Source organism: Sylvia atricapilla, chromosome 2, assembly GCF_009819655.1.
Source record: "Sylvia atricapilla isolate bSylAtr1 chromosome 2, bSylAtr1.pri, whole genome shotgun sequence".
NCBI classification, from domain to species: Eukaryota; Metazoa; Chordata; class Aves; order Passeriformes; family Sylviidae; genus Sylvia; species Sylvia atricapilla.
In genome coordinates this window covers 109,141,333-109,163,354 of record NC_089141.1, presented here as the reverse complement: position 1 = coordinate 109,163,354, position 22,022 = coordinate 109,141,333, and the positions used below count along the sequence as shown (strand labels likewise).

Below are 22,022 nucleotides of genomic sequence, written 5' to 3'. Positions count from 1 at the left end.
TAATATGGGATTTTGTGCTCAAAGCTTGGGCTGGACACAGCACAACTGGTGCCAGGCTTGGACTAGGATATCTTGCTGGACCTGGGCTGACTCCAATTCATAGCTTGGGTAAAGCAGTGCAGTGGTACAAATTTGGATTTGGATTCCACACTCAGAGGTTTTCTGCCACCCTCAGCCTCTCCCCTTTTTCCAGTTCCTCAGAGCAGTCTGTGTTCCTGCCCCCCGCTGTAGTTTTGCCTGCCTTCTGTTTTTTCCACAGCTCCCTGGAACAGAGCACCACATCATACCCTGAGCTGTGAAAAAGAGGAAATGGAGTGCTTCAGAATGAGGTGAAGTTGGGAATAAATCCCACAAGTCAGCTCAGCTGTGGGACTTGCCAACAGCTAATGTCTCTGGCTTCGCTCAGGTAAGCTGGAGGCCACATTCCATTACCTTTTCCTGGGAAACCTCTCCTGCTTCCTAGACCAGTGCCCTACCTTCCAAACCATAATGTATTTTGGCATGAGATGACCTTGGTCTCTGCTGCTGACACATTCTGGGGTGTGGATGTATGTCTGTGTTCATGGAGCATGGACAGGAACTTGGGTCTGGTCACCTCAAAGTTTAACTGAAGTCATTTGTAAGCAGATGAATGAGCTGCTTCAGGTGGGAGTGCTCCAACAGGAAGAAAGGAAAGCAGGTTACACCCAGGATATTTTGCTGCCCATTTGGTAGGATGCTTACCTGGGAACTGGGATATATTGTTATACATTCAGTCCTTGATAAGACCTTTTTGTTTCATCATCAAACCACACAAAATAAAGTCCTCATGGCCCCAATCTGTAAAAACCTAATTTCTGCACATGTGGACTGTATATTTTAAAAGTACTTAATAGAAAATATTAATCCCCAAAGAGAATTGGGTATTGAACTATATCATTCCCATTTAATATCGATAATTTGAACTTTTGTCACAACAAGAGGCTCTCAAACGCTTGCCATACCCTGATGAGACCTGGAGAATTAGGACCAATATATCTAGCATGATTTGTAATTGAACATCTTATTTTCTTGAAGTATTAATGGTGAAATAGAGGTTATTCTGTTTTCTTGTGTGCTTAACTGACACCAAACTCATACTGCAGCCGAATTACAGATTTTTATTCACAGATTTCAAAATCCTCTCCACTGAGGCAGTCAAAATGCCTTGATAGCCTACATGTTGCTGAGACAGAAATATAAGCCAAAATACATCTGAATTAATCTGTAAATGTAAGAAACCCCTACAGATGTGTGAAAGGAATGTTTGAAAATCAAGAGTTGCCAAATATTATTTCAAAACCCACTTGGGCCAATAAAGAGGAGGAAGGAAAATTAACAGCAATCAGGGAATCTATATTCTTAAAGCTCTTATGAGAGTGTATGATTGTTAAAAAACATTGAGAAAGTGCCTTTATGACATTAATAATGTTTTTTTCTATTTGTATGGAATATAAATATATCATATGACATACGATATCTAGTTTTCAAACTTAGGAGATGAATTGCATGCTGGCTTCTTTAGGAGATTTGTTTTGTGGCTGCATGTGCAAGTACAGCCAAGCATGTTGCTTCGGTGACTCACTGGTTTGTATGTGAAAGCAAAGGTAGAACAAACCAGGGAAGGGATGGATAAGTTTTCCCTCTTTTTATGTTATTCCAGGAATCTCTGGTTAGGCTTCGAGACCTTCAGGTAGTCTGCACACAATCAGGAAACCAGGGAGTACTCACCGTGGGGGAGTTAAGGGTAAGGCACAAGAAGAGTTTTTCTGTCTGAAAGTGGGTGTCAAGCTGGGTTCCCTGTATCCTGTTTCTGTCAATGTTCTGTGGCAAATCTGCCTTACTGGAAATCACAGACTCACAGAATGGTTTGGGGTGGAAGGGATCTTAAAAATCATCTTGCTCCCACTTCTTGCCATGAGCAGGGACATCTTCCAGCAGACCAGGCTGCTCAGAGCCCCATCCAGCCTGGCCTTGGACACTTCCAGGGATGGGATATCCACAACTTCTCTGGGCAGTCTGTGCCAGGGCCTCACCACCCCTGCAGGGAAGAATTCTCTGAACATCTGATCTAAACCTGCTCTCTGTCAGTTGGAAGCCATTCTCCCTTGTCCTGCCTCTCCTTGCCCTTGCAAGCAACCTCTCTCAAACTTTTCCATAGGTCTCCTTCAGGTACTGGGAGGCCACAGTCAGGTCACCCCAAAGCCTTCTCTTTTGCAATCAAATTTTTTCTTTTCCTTTTGAACCACATAGGCAGAGGTTGCAGGAGTAGCAACTCTGCTGGGAAAGGTCTGGGGGTTTTGGTGGACTCAGAATTTAAATTTGAAGGAACCGTGCAGTCACTACACATGGCAGAAAACACAGGCTGAGGCGCCTTAGGAGGAGTTATGGAAAGGAGGTTATGGTTATGGAGGTAAAGTTATGGTCAGTTGTGGAAATTTTTTATCTGCCTGTCTGTCCTCGGCCCTGGGGGACCTCACCTGGAATACCATGACCGCTTTTAGGCCCTCCAGTTCAAGAGAGGTGTTGAGAAAGAGGAAAGGGTCCAGAGAAAAACACCTAAAATGATGAGGGGTCTAAAGCACAGCTGAGGTTGTTCAGCCTGGGGAAGAGAAGGCTGGGGGTGAATCTAAGGCAGCTACAGCCCCCTGAAGGGAGTCACAAAGGTGATGGAGCCAAACTCTTCCCAACAAGGGGCAGCCACCAGAAGAGTTGTGGCTGGCGAAGGTCACACTGGACATTAGGAAAAGATGTTCCAGCAGCAGGGTGGTGCAGCAGCAGGACAGGTCACCCAGGGTGGCTCTAGATGCTCCCTCCTCAGGAATTTACAGGATTTGGCTGAACAAGGCTGACCTGACACAGCACTTGGGTTGGGTTGATGCCCAACCATGCTGCTGTGAGCAGAAAACTGCACTGCTCCCCTCCTGTGAACACCAGGTGTTTTTATCCCACTCAGCTCCTCCATCCTTCTGGGTTTAGCCTTGTGCTCCTTCACTTCTGAACATGCAGCAGGAATGCTTTCTGTGGCTGCTCTCTTCCTACTGCTCACACAGAGCAGGAAAAATAGATGCTGAGGGGGTGTGGCACTGCAATTAATTCCAGGTTTTCATTTAAAAAGAAAAAAGAAAAAAAAAGAAAAAAAAAGAAAATTTATTAATTTTATCAGCATTGGAAAGGTTAGAGACCTGCCAGGGTTTTTTTGGTCGTGGTGTTTGTTTGGGGTTTGTTGATTTTTTTGTTGTTGTTGGGGGGGGGGTGTTTTTGTTTGTTTGGGTTTTTTTGTCATATTAGATTTGCTTTTAGCAAATTAAAGTTCTCTGGTAGCTGACACACAGGAATTTGTGTACGTGTGTGGTTAGCTTGGAGCTGTTGCAGCAAATTCTTAAATATGGAACAGCCAGAAAAAATTATTTCTTTTTTTTTTTTTTTTTTAATAGGCACTCCTACACTAATTTAAAAATAGTAAACTGGGGCAAGGTAAGTATCACAAAGCCTGATGTGAAAAAAAAATACTTCGATAGAAAATAAGGAATAAAATATGTGATGAAGATTGACACTGTAAGTAAAAAAGGAAGAGGGAAAAAATAACACAGAATAACGGAAGATGCAAAGTGATTAGGGAGCACCAAGAGAGATGGGAGTGGAAAGTTGGTGACAGATGAGGCTGATAAGGCAAAGGGCCTAAAGGAATTCCTCGCCCCAGTAATCACAAAGGGAGCAGAAGGCAATATCCCAGGAACTGGGATTTGTTTTCCTCAGGGAAGGAAGGAAAATGTCAAAAGGTTTTACTCTCGCACTGGAGTGGATAATAAGGCAATTAGTACTATTAAAGAGTTCTCAGAGCACCCAGGCTGGAGTAATAAATCACATCCTAGGACTGTAAAGGGAATGGGAGATTCTGGAAAGCTTTTGTGGGACAGTTGTGATAACTTACTGGAATGGGAATTACTGAGGACTGGTGAGTGTTTAATGAAGTTTGGGCATTTACACATCTCTAAGCTTGACTGCACTTGACCTCAGGAGGAACTAGACACTGGTGAGTCATGGCTGTGTAGATTTCTAAGTGGCAACAGGAATGTATTATTAAAAATACACCATTTTAACATGCATGCCACAGGAGAAGTATATAATACAAATTATTTGGAGTCTGCTGCACAAAAGATTTATGCAAATAATCTCTATTAATAGGATTTCTCAGTGCAAATCCTTTCTTGCCAATAGGAGAAGAGCAATGGTATGCTTATGATTTAGTTTTGCAAAGGGTTTCTGACATTTCTACAATTTCAAATGAGGTTTTTCTCTACATTGGGGTATTAGAGAGGAAGTAACTGGTAACCTTTTACAAAGCTCTGTAAATATGTGAACTACACAATTTCTCATCCACGGATTGAATAAGAAGGGAGAGGAATACAAATCCTTCATATGCTATACCTACACACACCTTCATTTGGTCTCCACACCATAGTATTGCTTGATGAATTTTAGAAAGACACACAGCTCCTTTGTAATATGGTTTAACTGCTGCCAATAAAATAAAAATAAAATAACATTTAAATAAAAATAAAAAGCCCCCAGACAAACTCCTCTGCTTGGTATTGTGGGCTGGTTGGATCCTGTGTTGCCCAGAGGAGTGAGATCTTGTTTTCCCCATCCATCCCAGGGACTGGAGCTGTGGGGGCTGCCTGTGGTGGGGGTGACAGGGTATGAACTGACAGCCCAGGCTCATCCTACTCCCAGCCTGGAGCAGCCTGTGATGAAAAAGGGCTGAAGGAATGAGTCCAGGCAGGAGGAAGGTCACAAGCTGCAGAGGGTGTTTCATTTACCTTCTCCTACAGGTGCATTCATTTCCTTCCTTGGGGAGCACCACAGGGACCTCTGTTCAAGGGGAAAATAAGGAAATAAGGAAATGGGATGGAAAAATCTGGACCTTTTGAGTGGAGCAGCCTCTGCAGAAAGCTTTTGGATAAACCAGTCCCTCTCCAGCTGGCAAGAGGAATCAGATGCCAGAAGATACCAAAGAAAGGGTGGAAAAGATGCTTCCCAGAGTGCTTCTACAGTGCCCAGCAGCAGCAGCACCCCCTGACCAGGCTGGCCAGAGGAAATCAGTGAGGCAGGAGCTGTGGGAGCAACAGCCTGTGCACGATAATCACCACTGGGAAAATGAGAGGAGCATTCAGGGACACAAAGGACCTCTCCATGTACAGCAGCCACCCTGCCCTGTGCACTGACACAGCAGCTGCCTGAGGAGCTTCTCCTCCAGGGCTTATGCAGGCCCAGATCCCAGACACAGAGACATGACCATCCCTGCAGGGTGCCTGACTGACCTCACAGATCCTGCAATTCCCGTGTGACTCCCAAGGCTGATGGGACCAAAGTGCAGCTGCCCTGCAGAGGCCACAGAGATGCCAAGGCCAACCTTGAGAGGACACCTGGAGCTGGGACCTTGGGCAGGTCCCTGTCCTGCTCCCATTGAGGAGGAGCTGCCCTCCTCCCCAGCTCTCCAAGGAGCTCATCCTCCAACACAGCCTCTGCTCTGCTTGGCACCTGCTGGGCCAGTTTGGATGTCCAAGCTCATCTTTGAATTTCAGCACTCAGGAAAAATAAAGGCACAGCTGAATCCAGCTGGAATTAACCTGCTGAGGGCCAGAAGATCTGGTAGGGATGCAGCAAGTGGCTGTGCCCATGTGTTTGTCCCAGCAGGGTTTGGGGTTTGTGCACTGTGACCCACCTGAGTCCTTGCTTCACCTCGAGGTGCCAAAGTGGATTCCTGCTTTTCTACACCATGGAACATGGACAGAACACAGCCATACCCCTGGTGTCCTGCAGCAGCTTCTCTCCAGGTTTGAGGCTGGCAGGGACATCAGGAGCTCAAAGCAGCTTTACCTCAAGGAACAACAAGACATCCCAAAAAAAGCTGGTTATGCCTGTGCAGTGGGAGGTAACACTAAAAATATCACCTGATCATCCCTAATTTCTGGCCAGCTCCCAAACTGCCTCACTTTTTCTTTGTTGTTGTTGTTATTTTAAAGGATTCAATATGTTTCCCTGCAGGTGTTTTCCCTCCTGAATTCTTGAGCTCTACCCCAAACTGTTCTCAGTTTTCCCACCTCTGGCTGTAATTGTACCTCTCTAATCTGTGCAGAGACCTTCTGGGGGCTTTCTCAGAGCCTGACTGGAGGTTACACAGCTGTGCTGTGCCAGAGCTGGGCTTTGGGCCCTTGGTGGCCACAGGGGCTGGGAGAGCAGCACTGCACTGCCTGTGTTGTGGTGTGGGGATTTTGGGAAAGACAGTCAAGCTTATAAAACCATGCTTTGTTCCTCAGGTCACACAGATGGGCATTGCCCTGATTCTTATTGACTTGGGGGTGACAAGGCAGTGCCCACAGCTGTTACCCATCATTTTTGCTGCTCCTGAGGAGCAAAACTGGTGTTTGCTGAGTGAAATTTGAGCACAAGCATTTCTTGAAATTTCTAATAGTGATACCATTCCTGTGCAATGTGTATTATTCTCAGTTTTGCGATTGGGTTTCTTCCAGCCTGCTCAGCATCAGGAGACACACACAGTCTTGTTTTCTCCTTGCTTCTTCTTTGGTCCTCTTCAAGACAATGAGCAGTGATGGACTTGATCTCCCCAGAGCCATTATCTAAACTGGAATGGTGGTGTGAGGCATCCACAGGTGCTGCATGGCTTTCCAAAGCCTTCTCATGGATGAGCAGCAGTGCTGACTGATTCTGGATTTCAGAGAGGGCTCATGTTCCATGAAAAACAGGCTCCATTTTTCGGGGAAGGCAAAAGGTGTTTTGTGCAAGAAGTTTCTTTCTGTAGAGAGGAGAAGACACACCCAGGGCCAGACACACACAGCTGAAGTGGCAGCATCAGTCCCATCCAATGAGAAAATGCTCCTGAGTGACTTGCAAAATCAGTGTATTTTGGTTTTGTTGTTTATCTGCACCACTTTTCCTAATTTCCAGCATTGTAAGAAGTAGGAAGTCTATTGTGTTATTACCCAGATTCCCTAATGTAGCTTTCCTTGGCTCAGCAATCAGTGACTTAGGCCATTGCAAGTTCAGTAGGGGATCAGAGGCACCAGTCAGTTAAAGTCTCTAAACATTTCTGTTGGAGCACAATTGCAAGCCTTGATCTCACTAAAAGAATTGACAGATTGCACATGATACCGGTAAATAAGAGTATCAATTTAATGTCTGACAGGTCACCTCCCAAAGGATTAAACCTGTGTTGCAGAGGGATAGAGATGGTTTTCAAATGGTCATTCCTATCTCTTTCTTTTATGAAAACTGCCTGTTTTGTGGCCAAGTGGTACAGAAGCAAAATAATTTGGAAGAGTTATTTTAAAGCTGAAATCAGGTTCTCGGAAAATCTGTCTTCCGTCTTCCAGTAGGTACAAGGTTGTTAAAAAGAGGATTATCATCACTCGCTCATCATGTCCATCAAAACAAGGACAAATCAGCTTTGAAGTAAAGAAGATTTAGGATTGGGGATACAGAAAACTTCCTAATGATGGGAATCCTGCAGCACTGGAAGACACAACCCAGGAATGCCCTTACATACCTGTGACTAAAATCTGTATTGTTACACAGAGGGATTTAAATCACTAAATCACAATGACATAAGAACCTTTAATCCTGGCATCTGCTATATTTGCATCTGGAATGCTTTTTCAGTTTTTTGGTTTTTTTGGGTTTTTTTGTTTTTGTTTTTGGTTTTGGTTTTTTTTTTTTTTTTGGTTTAGAGCCTGTATTAATATGCCAATGAATTGTATAAATCAATGAGTAGTATTTGCAATATCTCACTGTGATCTAGAAAAGAGGTGGGGAAGCAGCATTTGAAGGTGACACAGTATTTTCTAGGTTAGGCTGAGCCAATGGAGAGAAAAGAATTCCCAGAAGTTTTGTCCAGTCTGAGCATGAAGGCAGTGGGACAATAAAGCTGTGCTGGTTCTCATCTGTGCAAAATGATGTCCAGCAGATGGAGTGACCTGAAGCTTTCTGCACAGTGCTTGGTCCTGAGTCACGGACAGCAAAGTCATAGAAAGACTGGGAAAATCACCTGGAAATTCACAGTGTAAACCAGTGGTCAAATCACAAACAGGATGTTGGGGAATATTTGAAGTGGAATAGAAAATAGGTTCAATACTATGACATTTCAGTGTCAGTAAGGTTTAGCAATTCCCCTGGAATATTGGATCTGGTTCTGGTCAGCCTAATGCTCTGCAGAGACCTGCTCAGAAGAGCTGATTTAACTTAAGGAGCTTATTCAGATCTCTCTGCAGACAGGAATGAGCTCTGGCTCTCTCCTAGGAGATATTTCAAGGATCTCATGGTAGGTGACTGTTCTCCAGCACCCTTCAGAACAACCAGGTTTTCTCCCTTAAAACAGAGGCAGCCCTTTCTCTATCAAGACACAGAAACGTAAGGCATGATTCATGACAATTGTCAGAGAAGTTGGGGGAAAAAAAGCTCAAATGAAAAGTGAGGAAGCTGATTTACACAGGGAGCAATCAGAACTGCACAAGCTAAGAAAACCAAGAGCAGGTAGACCTGGCATTTCTGACTTTTTAATGGTAAGACAGCAAACCCCTCCCCAGTGATACAGAGAGGCAGGGGATGAGAAGAGGGAAAGGCTGTTCCACACAATGAGGGGATGAAGCTTCATTGTTTTGACAGCCTTGCAGGATTAAAGAAAATGTCATCCTCTCCTCAACTGATGGGACAACCAGCAGCTGTGCTGGAAGGGCTGAACCACAAGCAGCCCCAGGGCTTGGGTTGCTGCACGTCACTTCATTTAATGTTGAAGCTGGATATTCTTATTTATCCTTCTTTCACCAACAAGCAGTTTAATCAGTGGTTACCCCCTCACACAGTTTCTGTGTTTCTTCCCAACCTGTCTGGCCCAGATACCTCCAGAGACAAAATATCCCACCCTCTCCCACCCTGAGATCTCCTCAGCCATTTCTGAGTGAAGACACTGCTGCCAGCTGTACAGAGAGAAAAGGGGCCACAGGGACAAGCCTGAATGTGCACCTGGGAGCAAATGATGAGCCAGATTGCCGTGAGTGAGAGGCCATCCATCCCCTCACCTTTCCAGGTTCCTGCCAGGCCATAACTGCAGAGACACAGCAAGATATCCTGGATGAGAAACAGCGCATACACTCATTTACAACATCCCACTGACCCTATTGTTTCTAATTCCCTGGCTTCACAATTCCCTGCCTCAGCTTTTAACAGAAGCACTGTATTTGTTCCCTTCTAGTCTACTTTAAAAAAAGCACTAAGCTTTCTGAGCTTCTCAGCATCATCTGCCGATTTTTCTACCCATGGAGTAATTCTTCCCTTGTTTCCTCTTTTTGTTACTAAAAAAAAAAAATACCCTTAAAATGCCTTATTAGTATAAGCAAAGAATAGGAAAAGTATTTTATTTTGTGTTTTAGACTTTCTGATTTTGTCTCTGTATGCTCATGCTGAGCTTTTTTTTACATTCATTTTTAGATATTTGACCTAGTTTCTATGTTCTGTACTCTCCCTTCTTACACTTGAGATCATAGAAGAGCTTGTGATTTCACAGATATCTCATACTGCATTCCCTATCCTTTCTACACACTGGGATATTTTCTGATTTTGCTGCCACAGTCTTTTGTTTATTTTTTTTTTTTTTTTTTTTTGTTCTTAATGAAAACCCTCAACTCATTCTGGAACTCCTTTTTTCCATGGATTTGATTCCCAAAAGAATTTATCCTCTGTATTAAGTCTGCTGCCTTCAAGTCCTTTGCCTTGAGGTTGATGTTATCCTCCCTGCATTCCCTGAGGCTTACAAATGCTGTAACTCTCTCATCAACACTGTCCTTCCCTTTCACATTCCTGAGTTATTCCTCTCCCGTGGTAGGAACTCCAGGAACCCCACCTGGGAAGCTGCTTTCTGCACTGGTGCCATCCAAAACGCTGGTGACACTCACCAAGGGCTGTGCCCTACTTGATCATGTCCTTCAGAAATATGAGGGTGGTTAAAGATCCCCTCGAAACAACCCGCTCTGTTTCTTTGTTGAGTTGGGGGTGGTATTATTATTATTATTATTATTATTATTATTATTATTATTATTATTATTTTCAAATGACTCTGCTATCTGTTCAAGAGTGAGTCTGCTCCCCTCCCTGAATTTCTTAGTTAGGGGTAAGAGGCAGGATGTAATGGATGTGATTTTTCCTGCTGCCATTTAGAGGTCAGGTTTATCACGCTCCACACTCTCAGCCTGAGAAGGGATGTGTGTATCTGCTTTTCCCTTGCCAGTTCCTATTTCTCCAGTTCAGTTCACTGCTTTCCATTTCTCCCTGCTGCCCACAGCCCCATGCAGACCCTGCAGAGCATCCTGGTGGGAGGGGAGGGCAGAGCCCTGGCAGTCCCTGACCCTTCACTGCTTGAGAGCTGCGTGGAGCAGTAAGTGCCTCTTCACAGGCAAGACCTCTAAGGGAGTTTAACTTCACCCTTCCAAAAAGTCACATAAATTAGGCAGTAAAATTTTGCCCAAACCAGCAGCCATGACTTGACTATCAGGACCACTTTATTTCCCATTTCTTTAATAGGCAGCTTTTCTTCTTGAACATAGACTGCTTAAAATTTGATGCTGAGATCACTCAGTTCAGTCTGATTTGATCTTGTCATCTTCACCATGAACTGTCCCTCCAATTCGAAACAGAAACATCACAGCTACATTAAATACCAATAAAATTATGTGCAAATACAAAGATTAACTCATTCTAACTTGATTTTTCACAGCATGATCTTGTCCTCCTCATCCACATAAAAATTATTCAGCCACAAAAGGCCCTTGAGCATAGCATGACATTTACAGCATCTCTGAGTGTTTCTTGTTTGTTTCTCATAAATTTCCTTTGGTAATAACTTAGTCACTCAGCAACACTCTACAGCACACACATACATTACATGATTATCTCATATTTTATACAACACACGTTAAAGTAATTAATTTTCCCTGGCAAATGTCATACCAGTTAGTTCATCGTTAGGAGCCAAATATTTGTGCAACCATTTGTTACAAATATATGCACAACCACAGAACACTTCAGTTCCCTGGTATTTATTAAGTGTAATTTAAAGGGACACTGTCGAAGTTGGTACAGTCTTAACTCTCATGGTAGGTTTTGTTCCAGTTGAAATTCCTTTAAATATTGAACCACAACTCATTTATTTATTTGTGGACTAATCTTGCTGCAACATTTAGCACACAAAAATAAATACGGTCTTGCTGTGGTGTGGAATTTGCTAGTGACCAGCAAATGTCTGGCATGGCAGAAGAATTTTTTCTCTCATTTAAACCTTCTTTATCCTTTCATTGACAGGATCTGAAGTTCGCCCCACCTTTAAGGTAGAAACATAACGAAATAAGTACCTCATTCATAAAAAGGACTGGTATTAATCACAAGCTGAAAATGAACTCCAGGGGAAGACATTTCTTTCTGTGCTATCACAGGTTGCCTCCAAACAAAGAGACAAAACCCCACCAGGACAGCAGCTCTGATTTCAGTGGATGGAAGCCAAGTTAGCTGTGAAGAATCAGGATCAGTTGCCTTGAAAAATGTATTATAAGGGCATGAAACCACCTCTGATATATAGTGAAGTCTGCTTCTCCCATCCCTGAAATTAGGTCTTACCCATACTCCTCACACACTGATACAAAAGCAAAGCCCTTCAAAGTGCACTTAGAGAGAGGAAGAGCAGCAGTGGAGCTGTGCAGAGAGAAATTGTGCTCAGAGACTCGGCAGGCTGAGCCAGACATCTCCATTCGAGCTAACAGCCCAATAAATCCTGTTCCCTGCAGATCACCTGCTCTTCAGCACGTTCAATCAACAGGTTTGGAAAGGAGGACCCGGCATTTTTCTCACTTATTTTGGCCTTCTATGAGAAAAGCAGCAGTGAAGAAAAGAAGCAGAACAAGTGGGAATGGGAAGGGTCAAGAGGAAGCACAAACCCAAGAAAGCAGGAAGGCAGGGGAAAGAAATATTGAAAAGCAATATTGAGAAGACAGAGCAGAGGAAAGCAGAGATGAGAGTAACTGGAACAGTGCAGCACACTGGTGAGAGAGACTTCTTTTGGGTTATTGTGCATTGTTGCTTTTTATTCAAGGAAGGCACACACGGACTGGAACAGGCAGAGGAAAAAGCAGAGCTGGGAGTTCAGGAGAAACATGAACTATCACACAGGCAGTGTGCCAAAAAGTCTGGTTCACTAAACTTGGCCAAAAGCTAAAGGGAGATGTGATTGCTATCTGCCATTGTGTAAGGAGAAGGCATTGGATGGCAAAAAAAAGATACATTCTTCAAAGGACAATGCCAAAACAAGGATCAAAAGGATCTGTTTCTCAAGAGTGCCCTTAGGCTGGAAGTTAGAATAAAGTCCTAATCAGCAAAGGAATTAGGTTTGGGGTAAACCTCAATTCCTAATCTATTCATAAGTGACCGATTTCAGCCCCTTTTGAGAAGCTGGTATTGACCAAGACTTTTGATCCATACAGATGACTCAGGTATCATTAAGACAGAGCTCGATTAAGAAAAGATTTCTGGTGTAGTGCCTGCAATTGCCAATGTCCTGGTCTCTGTGACAGCGGGGATTACCGTCACTCCTGTTCTGCTATTATCCTGGCAGGCCTCACCAATTTTGAGACCACATCTTGGAAACCCAAAATCCACTTGCTGCTTTGATAACTTAGACTGCCTTAATTTTTTTTTTTTTCCTATGGACAATGAGCTATCATATTTGAAGCAGAATGGATGAATTCTCAAAGCAGCTTTGATCTGTCCTAGATCCTCAAAGCAGCCTGCAAGAATAGCTTGAAAGCTTTTTATTTAAAATAAGTGGCATTTCCTCCCCTCTCATTTTGATTGAAATAGATGATGAATGCAGGGCAAATTGTACTGTAAGCTTGATCGTGAAAGCAAGTATAATTCTAAACCAGCCTTGATCAATAGCAGTTTCTGGTAATTGATTGTAATCTATCTATTTATCTATCTATTTATCTATCTATTTATCTATCTATCTATCTATCTATTGAAATGGGAATTTTAAATATGGTCGGTGGGGTTTTTTTGTTGTTTTATCTGTTAGCTACAAAGCTACAAAGATGAACCTTGAAAATGGATGGGAGAAGAGGGAGGAATTGATCACTCATGCAGCCTCAGCTGATGGCTTATCCTCCAGGCAACTTGCAAGGCTTGGGGAAGACAGAATTTTCCTAGGCAGAAGGGAGCAGACTGGTAAATCTGGCTGAACAGAGACAGGGCTGGGCTTTCTTAGGGGCTTGTAGTGCTTCCCTGGCTGGATGAGAGAGCTTTGATAATGGGCATGGAGAGTCAGGCTGGTGGCAAGTTACACCCCTGATGGGAAGGAGGGAAGGTGTATGGACACTTCTGCTGAGCCAAACCCCTCGTTTTTGTGAAAGGGAAGTCAGGAAATGTTTGACCTGCATAAGTTCAGCCCCATTGACATCCCAGACAGGTCTGGAGTGAGGGAAGGAAAATAAGTACAGTCAGGAGGGAAACAGCTGCCTCCCTCTTCAATTGTCCCCATGAGAGCAGCTCCCCACTCGTTCTGCAGTGTCTGACAGGGCTCTGGGTGCTGCACTTGAGTGACAGCAGCATTTCCCTGACTCTCCTGGGACTGTCTGGGCTGTGGGAGTCACTGTGTCTCCCTGCCCTGGGGGGTCTGTGTTCCCAAGGGATTTGTCCTCACCCTGAAGGTGATGTTATCTGGAGAGAGGAAGGCTGCTTGGCTCTTGCAGGGGTGACATTGCCTGGCTCTTGCAGAGGTGACACACAACTGGGAGGCCTCAGCTGCACTTTGTGGTTACATTGCTACCAAGCTCCATGTTCGTACCTCATTCCCATCGGTGTTGGGTGTCTTACAAGTTTTTCCAACTCTTCCCAGAAACTACTGCGTGCTGTATTAAATGCATATCTATAGCTTAATTGAGGAAAAAAAAAATCTGCATTCTGCTCTGAATTAAATTAGAAGCTTTTCTGTCAGGTTCATTTTACCAGTGTGCCTGCATCTCAAATCAGCCCACGTAAGGAGGGTGAAGAGGAAGTGAACAGCTACTCCCTGATGCAGATCTCACTGAATATATGCAGCAGGGGCAACTCAAAGCTATCTACCAGGCCCAGAATATTCCTCTTTTCATGTACTTTCAGAAGTGTGGGGGGGCTTAGGGAAGTGGCCCCTCACAGTGTCCCTGACTTCCATGACACGGAAATCAGACTGATTGCAAATATCCCCTGAGAAGCTCACACCTTATGTAAAAGAGCTGGGTATCAGATGAGGGAGCAGGAACTTCATAGGACTTCAAACAGGCACAGCAAAGTGAAACTTGCCCACTGAGCTTGTTCTGTGAGACAGAGCACTTCTTCCATCAGGTTTTCAGAGGCTGAGGAGTTTGTGGGATGGGGTGATGGGGTGGGGACACAAGGACAGGAAAACCAGGCTGGTGCAGGGCCCCTCACACACAGGCTGTGTCAGGCAGGCAGCACCTGTGGGGACACTGTGCCTCCATCCCTCATCCCTGCCCAATACCTCTGTCCCCAAAGGGCATGGCACATCTCCTTGAGTGGTTCATGTGCAAATGTGCCTTGGTGGAGCAGGCTGAATTGGAGCAATTTGCCATGGAAAGGTCATTCCAGCTAAGGAAACTCTCCAGTGAGACCCAAATGGCTGGGACTGTCTTTCTATTTTCCTCTCCCCCTGGCATCACCAGGAGGAAAAGCTTACAGGCCACGAGAAGTGGAAATTCATTCTTTCCACTTTGCCTTCCTGGGACAGGAGGCAGCTGGAGGAATGATGCACCAGGTATCCATGTTCATGGATAGCACAGATCCATGGCCACAAAGGTGCCAGATTTCCCCCATGTGTCTGGAGCACTCCACAGCTGCAGCCCCAACACTGTGGTCTCAGCATTGTTTTCTGGCCACTGAAGAATTGGCTTCATGGGCTACATGTTCGTTGACTGGTAAAAACCAAATGAATGAGGTGATAAAAGACACTGGAAAACATAAGGAATCAATATTTCTGGGACTGTTCACTGAAGGTAGCAGCTGACCCACAGTGCAGCACAATGAACAGCCACCCTGGGGTTTGCCCTCCTTCTCCCAACACGAGCTGGCCACACCCAGGGCTGTGTCTGATTCCCCCAATCCAACCCCACTGTGACTTCTGCAATGCCTCTTACAGCCTTCAGCATTTTTCTAAGACAGGCCTAAGGAAGAGGGTATTAATAGATAGTAATTTTCTATTCTTAATTTCTGGTACCTAATTAAGTGTATGCCACAGTTCAATTTTGGTTCAGGTTTTATGATGATCCACGTAGGGTCATAATTCATTTTGAACAGAGAAACTTGGGAACAATCTGATTTTGGGCAGCCCAGCCTTAACATGGCCTGTAAAACCAGTCCCAGGAAGAGGATAAGTCAGTCACACATATGACAGAAGTAGAGACATGTCTTCACAGACAAGCTAAATTATGCTGATTTTAGTCAAACCTTCCTGGTCTCCTCTTCTTTCTAAATTTTTCTATTGTAAAATCCAGAGCTTGGTCAGACCCAGCCTTCCACTCATACAAATGGACTAAGCCTGCAGCATCTGGGCAGAGTGAAAGCCAGGATTTTTTTTTTAATTAAGCCTCTTTGGAAAGTTTTGGGTGGCTCACTTTACAATTTGTATTCCCCCACTCATTTGAAGTTTGCCAGTAAAACTCAATCTCAACACGAAGAGGCTAGAATAGCTGTCTTTTTATCACAAAAACAGCATTTCCCATGTTTTCCCCAGCTTTAGCATCCCTCCTGCTTTCTCCCTCTTTGAACTGTACAACTTATGCAGTCCTATGTACATCCACCACTATCATCTGCAGAGTAGTCAGAACACACAGTTAATTTACTACTGCCAACTGCTTACTGTTGTTGTCATTAACAATCTTCATTTAATAAAAAGCTTTTATCAAAATTGGTTTTCCTGGAGTACTTTCATTTTTCCCAGAAAAGGCATTAAAATTAATTTGTTTTCACTCGGTCTGTACTACTGAGTGAACACAGCAAGGAACAAAAAAGATAAACATGTGAGAGAAACCCCAAAGAGAAGGTAATGTAGAAAGAAGCAATTGTGTTCTAAAGTAGATTATATTATTTTTTTTTCCTCATTTGAAGGAAAACAAAATGATTGAAGACTGGTAAAAAACATCAAATTGCAGTGGTGGTTTGCTGCACAAGGAAGATGTTTCCCTTCTCCTGTGGCTCCTTTACTGGAGGAGGCAGAGGTGCAGAAAGATCTGACTTGAGGGTTTAGGGACAATTCACAGGATTTTCTGCTGGAAATGCACTGGGCTCTAGTGATACTCTGCATTTTACTGACCTTCCTCCAGCAGGGCTGCTGTTTTCTTTGCAAGTTTTTCACATGCAGCCTCTGCCCCTATTCCCTGAAACCTTGGAGCAACAGTTTATTATTGATCTCAGAGGGGATATTGAGATATTATTATTGATATCAGAGGGGATAATAAGACATTTCAACCATCCTGTTACACAATGAGCCACAAAAATTGAACGAATTGGAGATACCAATTCCTTCCTTCCTTCTTTCCTTCTTTCCTTCTTTCCTTCTTTCCTTCTTTCCTTCCTTCCTTCCTTCCTTCCTTCCTTCCTTCCTTCCTTCCTTCCTTCCTTCCTTCCTTCCTTCCTTCCTTCCTTCCTTCCTTCCTTCCTTCCTTCCTTCTCAAAATCTGGCAACATCCCCCCCCCCCCCCCCAAAAAAAAAAACCCCAACAACCCAACTCACCCCAAAAAAACCCTCTAAAATAATTTTCCCATAAATGACAGCTTTGGAAATCGGAACATTTTTTGGCAAAATTCCAATCCAGAGAGTGAATTCTTCACAAATGCTCCCTGGGGACTGGATGGGGAGTCTCTCCCAGGCTTGCTCAGACTGAGCACATCTCCCATGCTGTTCCATGAGCCTCTGTTTGGGGGAGGAGGGATGACACATTATGGGAATTTCATGGTCTGATGCATCATAGAGTATGAAATATGGCAGGGGAGATCCTCTCCATCCATGAGAATAAGGACATTCAGCAGCTGAAGTACAGTTCCTCTGAGACAGAGTGATGGCAGATCAGAACTCGAATATTTAGGTTTAAGTTATTTTATCCATAAACTAATTTTTCTGTAAAAAGCAGTCTAATTAAAAAAAAAATAATCAATGAACAGCTTTACTTAAAATGGAGGAACATAACATAGCATAGTTGCTGTTCTCTGGAACTGGCTTTGGAAGTGATCTGGAATGCATCCTCCCTTATTAACAAGGAAAATGTTACTTCCATTAAAGAAAGAAACAACCCTTCCCCCCACCAGCCATCCGTGAGAAACTCTCACTGTATTTTCTGTTTGAAATTTAAATTCTTGCATAATACCACCCACTGTACGAAATGAATGTGATTAAAATGATGGTTTCTCTAATTTTCAATTAAAATATCTTTTAAATGTTTACCTTTCCACACGAAATGCAAATGCAGATGTGGAGTACAGCGCTGGGAAACCAGAAGGTGGAAACCCACTGACCCAGTTTCCCCATCCCAGGGGACTAAAATGCAAAAAAACCCAAACAAAAAGCTGTAAAAGCATCCCACTTCCCCCTCCCCCAAGCCTGACAGGGCCCCAGAGTAAAATGGGCTGTGTAAAAGTCACAAAACAAAAAACATTAAAAATTAATTGGTGCAGAAAATGGCAAATGCAGTGGGATTTGCCCCATCTGTGACCCCAGTTCCAGAAGTATTTGGGGGCACCCCGTCCAGTGGGGTCACTGCTCCTCGCCAGGTGGGAGAGAGAAAGGGGGCAAGGCAAAGCTTTGGGCCTGAGGTCAATTTTCAGATAATCCTTTAGGTTGAAAAAGACCTCTGAGATCATCAAGTCTGACTTCTGACCAAACACTCCCTGGTCACCCAGTCATAAGGTCACCCTTGAGCCTCCTTTTCTCCAAAATTTGAGAGATTCCTGAGGAAAATGGCCATTAATCCTGAAAAATTGAAGAAATTGATTTAGTGTGTGCTGGTGTTTGATTTAATACGTATTTAGCATTTGGTAAATAATGATGTGTAATAAATACAATATCAATATATGTTATATATATTCTATATGTTATGACACATTTATGTTATGTTTTTCTATTATAATGAAAACAGTATAAATTATGTACACACATAATATTTAGATATATTTTATAATAATATAAAATATATCTATATATATAATATATAATATATATCTAAATATATATACTAATATATTATATATATTTAATTAGTATATATCTATATATATATACTAACTAAATATATATATATATATATATATTAATAAGAATGGATTTTTTTCTACTTTGTTACTTCTGACTCTGGGCCCATCCTGGGGCACCCTGAGGGGCTCCTGCAGAGGAAGTTGGGTCCTGCCTTCAGCTCCCTGGGCCATATCCCGGGATGGAGTGGGTTGGGATGAGCGGGTCGGGATGAGTGGTTTGGGACAGAGAAGTTTGGGATGAGTGGTTCGGGATGAACAATTTGAGATGAGTGGGTTGCAATGACCAATTTGGGATGGAGCAGTTCGGGATGAACAATTTGGGATGAACAATTCGGGATGAGCAGTTCGGGATGCACGATTTGGGATGAACACTTTGGGATTGAGCAGTTCGGGATGAACAATTTGGGATGAATAATTTGGGATAAACAATTTGGGATGAACAATTCGGGATGAACAATTCGGGATGAACACTTTGAGATGAACACTTCGGGATGAACCATTCGGGATGAACAATTCGGGATGAACAATTCGGGATGAACACTTTGAGATGAACACTTCGGGATGAACAATTCGGGATGAACACTTTGGGATGAACACTTTGGGATGAACAATCCGGGATGAACACTTCGGGATGAACACTTTGGGATGAACACTTTGGGATGAACAATCCGGGATGAACAATTCGGGATGAACACTTTGGGATGAACACTTCGGGATGAACAATCCGGGATGAACAATTCGGGATGAACCCTTCGGGATGAACAATCCGGGATGAACCCTTTGGGATGAACACTTCGGGATGAACACTTCGGGATGAACACTTCGGGATGAACACTTCGGGATGAACACTTCGGGATGAACACTTCGGGATGAGCGGCTCGGGCTCAGCCCGCGCGCCTCTCCCCGCCCCGTGACGTCACGGCCCATGACGTCACGCCGCGCGGTCGCCGGGCGGCGGGGGCGGTTGAGGGCGGCCATGGCGCTGCCGCCGCTGCCCGGCTTCTGCCGCCGCAACGTGAGTGAGCGCCGGGGCGGCCTCCTGGCCGCCCTCCTGGCCGCCCTCCTGGCCGCCCTCCTGGCCGCCCTCCTGGCCTGCCCGAGCCGCGGGGGCCGGGCCGGGGCTGCCCCGCCGCTGGGAGCGCTGAGCTCGGCCGGCCTCAGCGGCGGGCTGAGGGGGCGGCGGGGCGGGAGGAGCCGAGGGTAGAGCTGCGCCTCAGGGGAGGTTTGGGCTGGGCGCCAGGAGCCTTCACGGAAAGGCTGATCAGCCATCGGAATGGGCTGCCCCGGGAGGCGGTGCAGTCACCGGGCCCCGAGGTGTTTAAGGAAAGGCTGGAGGTGGCGCTCGGTGCCGCGGTCCGGGTGACACGGCGGTGATCAGTCACTGGCTGGACTCGATGGTCTCAGGGATCTTTTCCGACCTCACTGGTTCTGTGATCTGGCAGCTGCTCCGGGGCAGTTGGAGCTCTCGTTGCTCTCTAACAGAACGAAACAGGGAGAGACAGGTACCCTCTACATAAACCACAAAGGCTTTACCAGAGAGGGCAGTGACAGGGATGCTGATGTGCAGTTTCAGGGTTGCCAGTACCATTAATGCAGGCTAAATAGACAAGATGGTAAGTTTATTGCAGCAAACAAAAGAGAAGGCTGCCATCGCTACTTCAAAATTTTTCATCAAGGATAGGTAGGAATTAATTCGCTGAATACACTGTATTGTGGAGCAGTGTGGGGGGTAAGAGTAGAATGCACAGCACTCCAGCTTGGTGCCTTCAGGAGGCAAATGAAACAGCGTATTTTACCATTCTTAATAATGTTAATTATTCTTTATACCTGGAAGAGAATGTCATTTTCACACTATAAGCTTGTTGTGGCCAAGGTTGCCCACAGAACACGTCAATACCCCGTTGCTGGAGGTGTTCCAGGCCAGGCTGGGTGCAGCCCTGAGCAGCATGGTGCAGTGGAAGGTGTCCCTACCCATGAAAAGGGCGTTGGAACTGGATGATCTTTTAGGTCTCTTACAACACAGGCCATTCTGTGATTCTGTGATAGACACGAGACAGGTAGACACAAAGCTGCCCAGGTACAGGGAGCATGAAATTGTGTAGAAATACGTGCACTCCCAGCCTAGAGAGAGTGAGGATCTTTCAGACATCTTCTTCCCGGGAAACAGCTGGATGCTGTTGTTTTGGAAGGGGGATAAAAAGAAGGTCTGGTGGTGAATACTCAGCCTCTTGCTGAATTGAGATTGTTTTGTTAAAGGCTGGTTGTGTGTATAACACTTGAGGTGGCTGCTGAGTGTCAGCAGCCCTGGAATAGGTGTGTGCCATTGGTACCTGCTGGGTGGGGGCAGAACAGCTCAGCTCAGGAATACATCTGTGGCTTTATTGTTCTCCAAACTTCAGTTTAACTTAATTGATTTAACTTCACATGCTTGGGAAGAGTTACTGACAGAGAGTGTTGAACACCCCATGCTGAAGGGCATGCAGTGAGTATGTTATGAGAACTAAAGGTGTGAAAGCTGTCACAAAGTGCCACGAGACAACATTATATAACCGTGGTTAGACCCCTGTTAGGGCTCCAGATTGCTCTTTTTGTCATCCTTGAGACAGTGGAGTTAATAATGACAACTCACCTGAGAGGGAGCTGAGAGTAACATATTTAAAGGAAAAAAAAGATGTCACTGCTATAGATAAATTGAAAAGGAAGAAAGTGTTTCCACCTGTCAGGACTGTGAGCATCAGCATCAACGCCTCTTATTGCACAGAAACAACTCTGGCAAAGCATTCCCTGAAGAAGGATACACAGGGGAGAGGGGATTGCTTTTCCTATCAGCCCTTGGTTTATAATTATGGGTATTAATTCCACTCATTACTGTTCAAGCCCCTAGTGAAATTCTCTTGTCTCTGCTCCTAATGCTTCCACCTGCCTCATCTGTAGACCTCCAGAAGGCTTGGAAGGGGAGTACATGTGTGTTCTGTCTACCTTGGATGTGTTTGATAAGGTGGCTGGGCTGCCTCCAGGAAATCAGAGCTTTAAGGTAGTGTTCAAAATCAAAATTGTAGTAGTTTGTATACACAGAAGTCCATTCGTCAAAAAAAACCCCTTCACCTCATTTAAAACAGAAGTCCAAAGATCAGCTGCTCATCAGCAGTGCCTGTGTTTTTGTGGGTGAGGAGGAGATCTAGCAGTGGAGGTATTTTGAGCATATGGTGGAAACACAGCATGTAAAAGGTTTGCTCTGTTACTACAAGAAAAAGTTTGTGCATTTGGCGCCTAGACTGTGTCAGGGATGGCCCTGCTTACAGCACAAGTACTCCTTTTATTAGTGTTTTCTTTTTTGCTTGCTGTTCTCAAAAGCATCTGCTCCTTCTGATACTGGATTGATGTCCTTGCCTGTGTCAGCAGCTAAGGAGGAGGGTGAGAAACACGGATTCATGTGGGTCAGATCTGCCAAGTGCTGCCTGACCAGTGTGTTTTCTTGCCTGATGTTTGAAATCCCTCTCAGAGAGAAAATTGTGTGCAGCAAATTCTCCATGGCGTTTCTTAGAGGATGGGACAATACCCTTACAGATCTCAGGGGGGAAACTTCATCCTTGAAAAACTGCAGAAAAATTCTGTTCCAAACTTTAGTGGGCACAGCAGAAATTCCA

At 44.5% G+C, this 22,022-nt stretch overlaps 1 protein-coding gene across 1 annotated transcript in view; it reads left to right on the top strand.

The window, feature by feature from the left end:
* The first annotated feature begins 19,351 nt into the window (after positions 1 to 19,351).
* EFHC2 (EF-hand domain containing 2) overlaps positions 19,352 to 22,022 on the top strand; it is a 54,171-nt gene continuing 51,500 nt past the window's right edge. The window contains exons 1-3 of the mRNA XM_066340552.1: positions 19,352 to 19,575; positions 20,249 to 20,452; positions 21,310 to 21,409. Coding sequence (XP_066196649.1) covers positions 19,352 to 19,575; positions 20,249 to 20,452; positions 21,310 to 21,409 — 528 coding nt within the window. The remainder of the gene's footprint in view (positions 19,576 to 20,248; positions 20,453 to 21,309; positions 21,410 to 22,022) is intronic.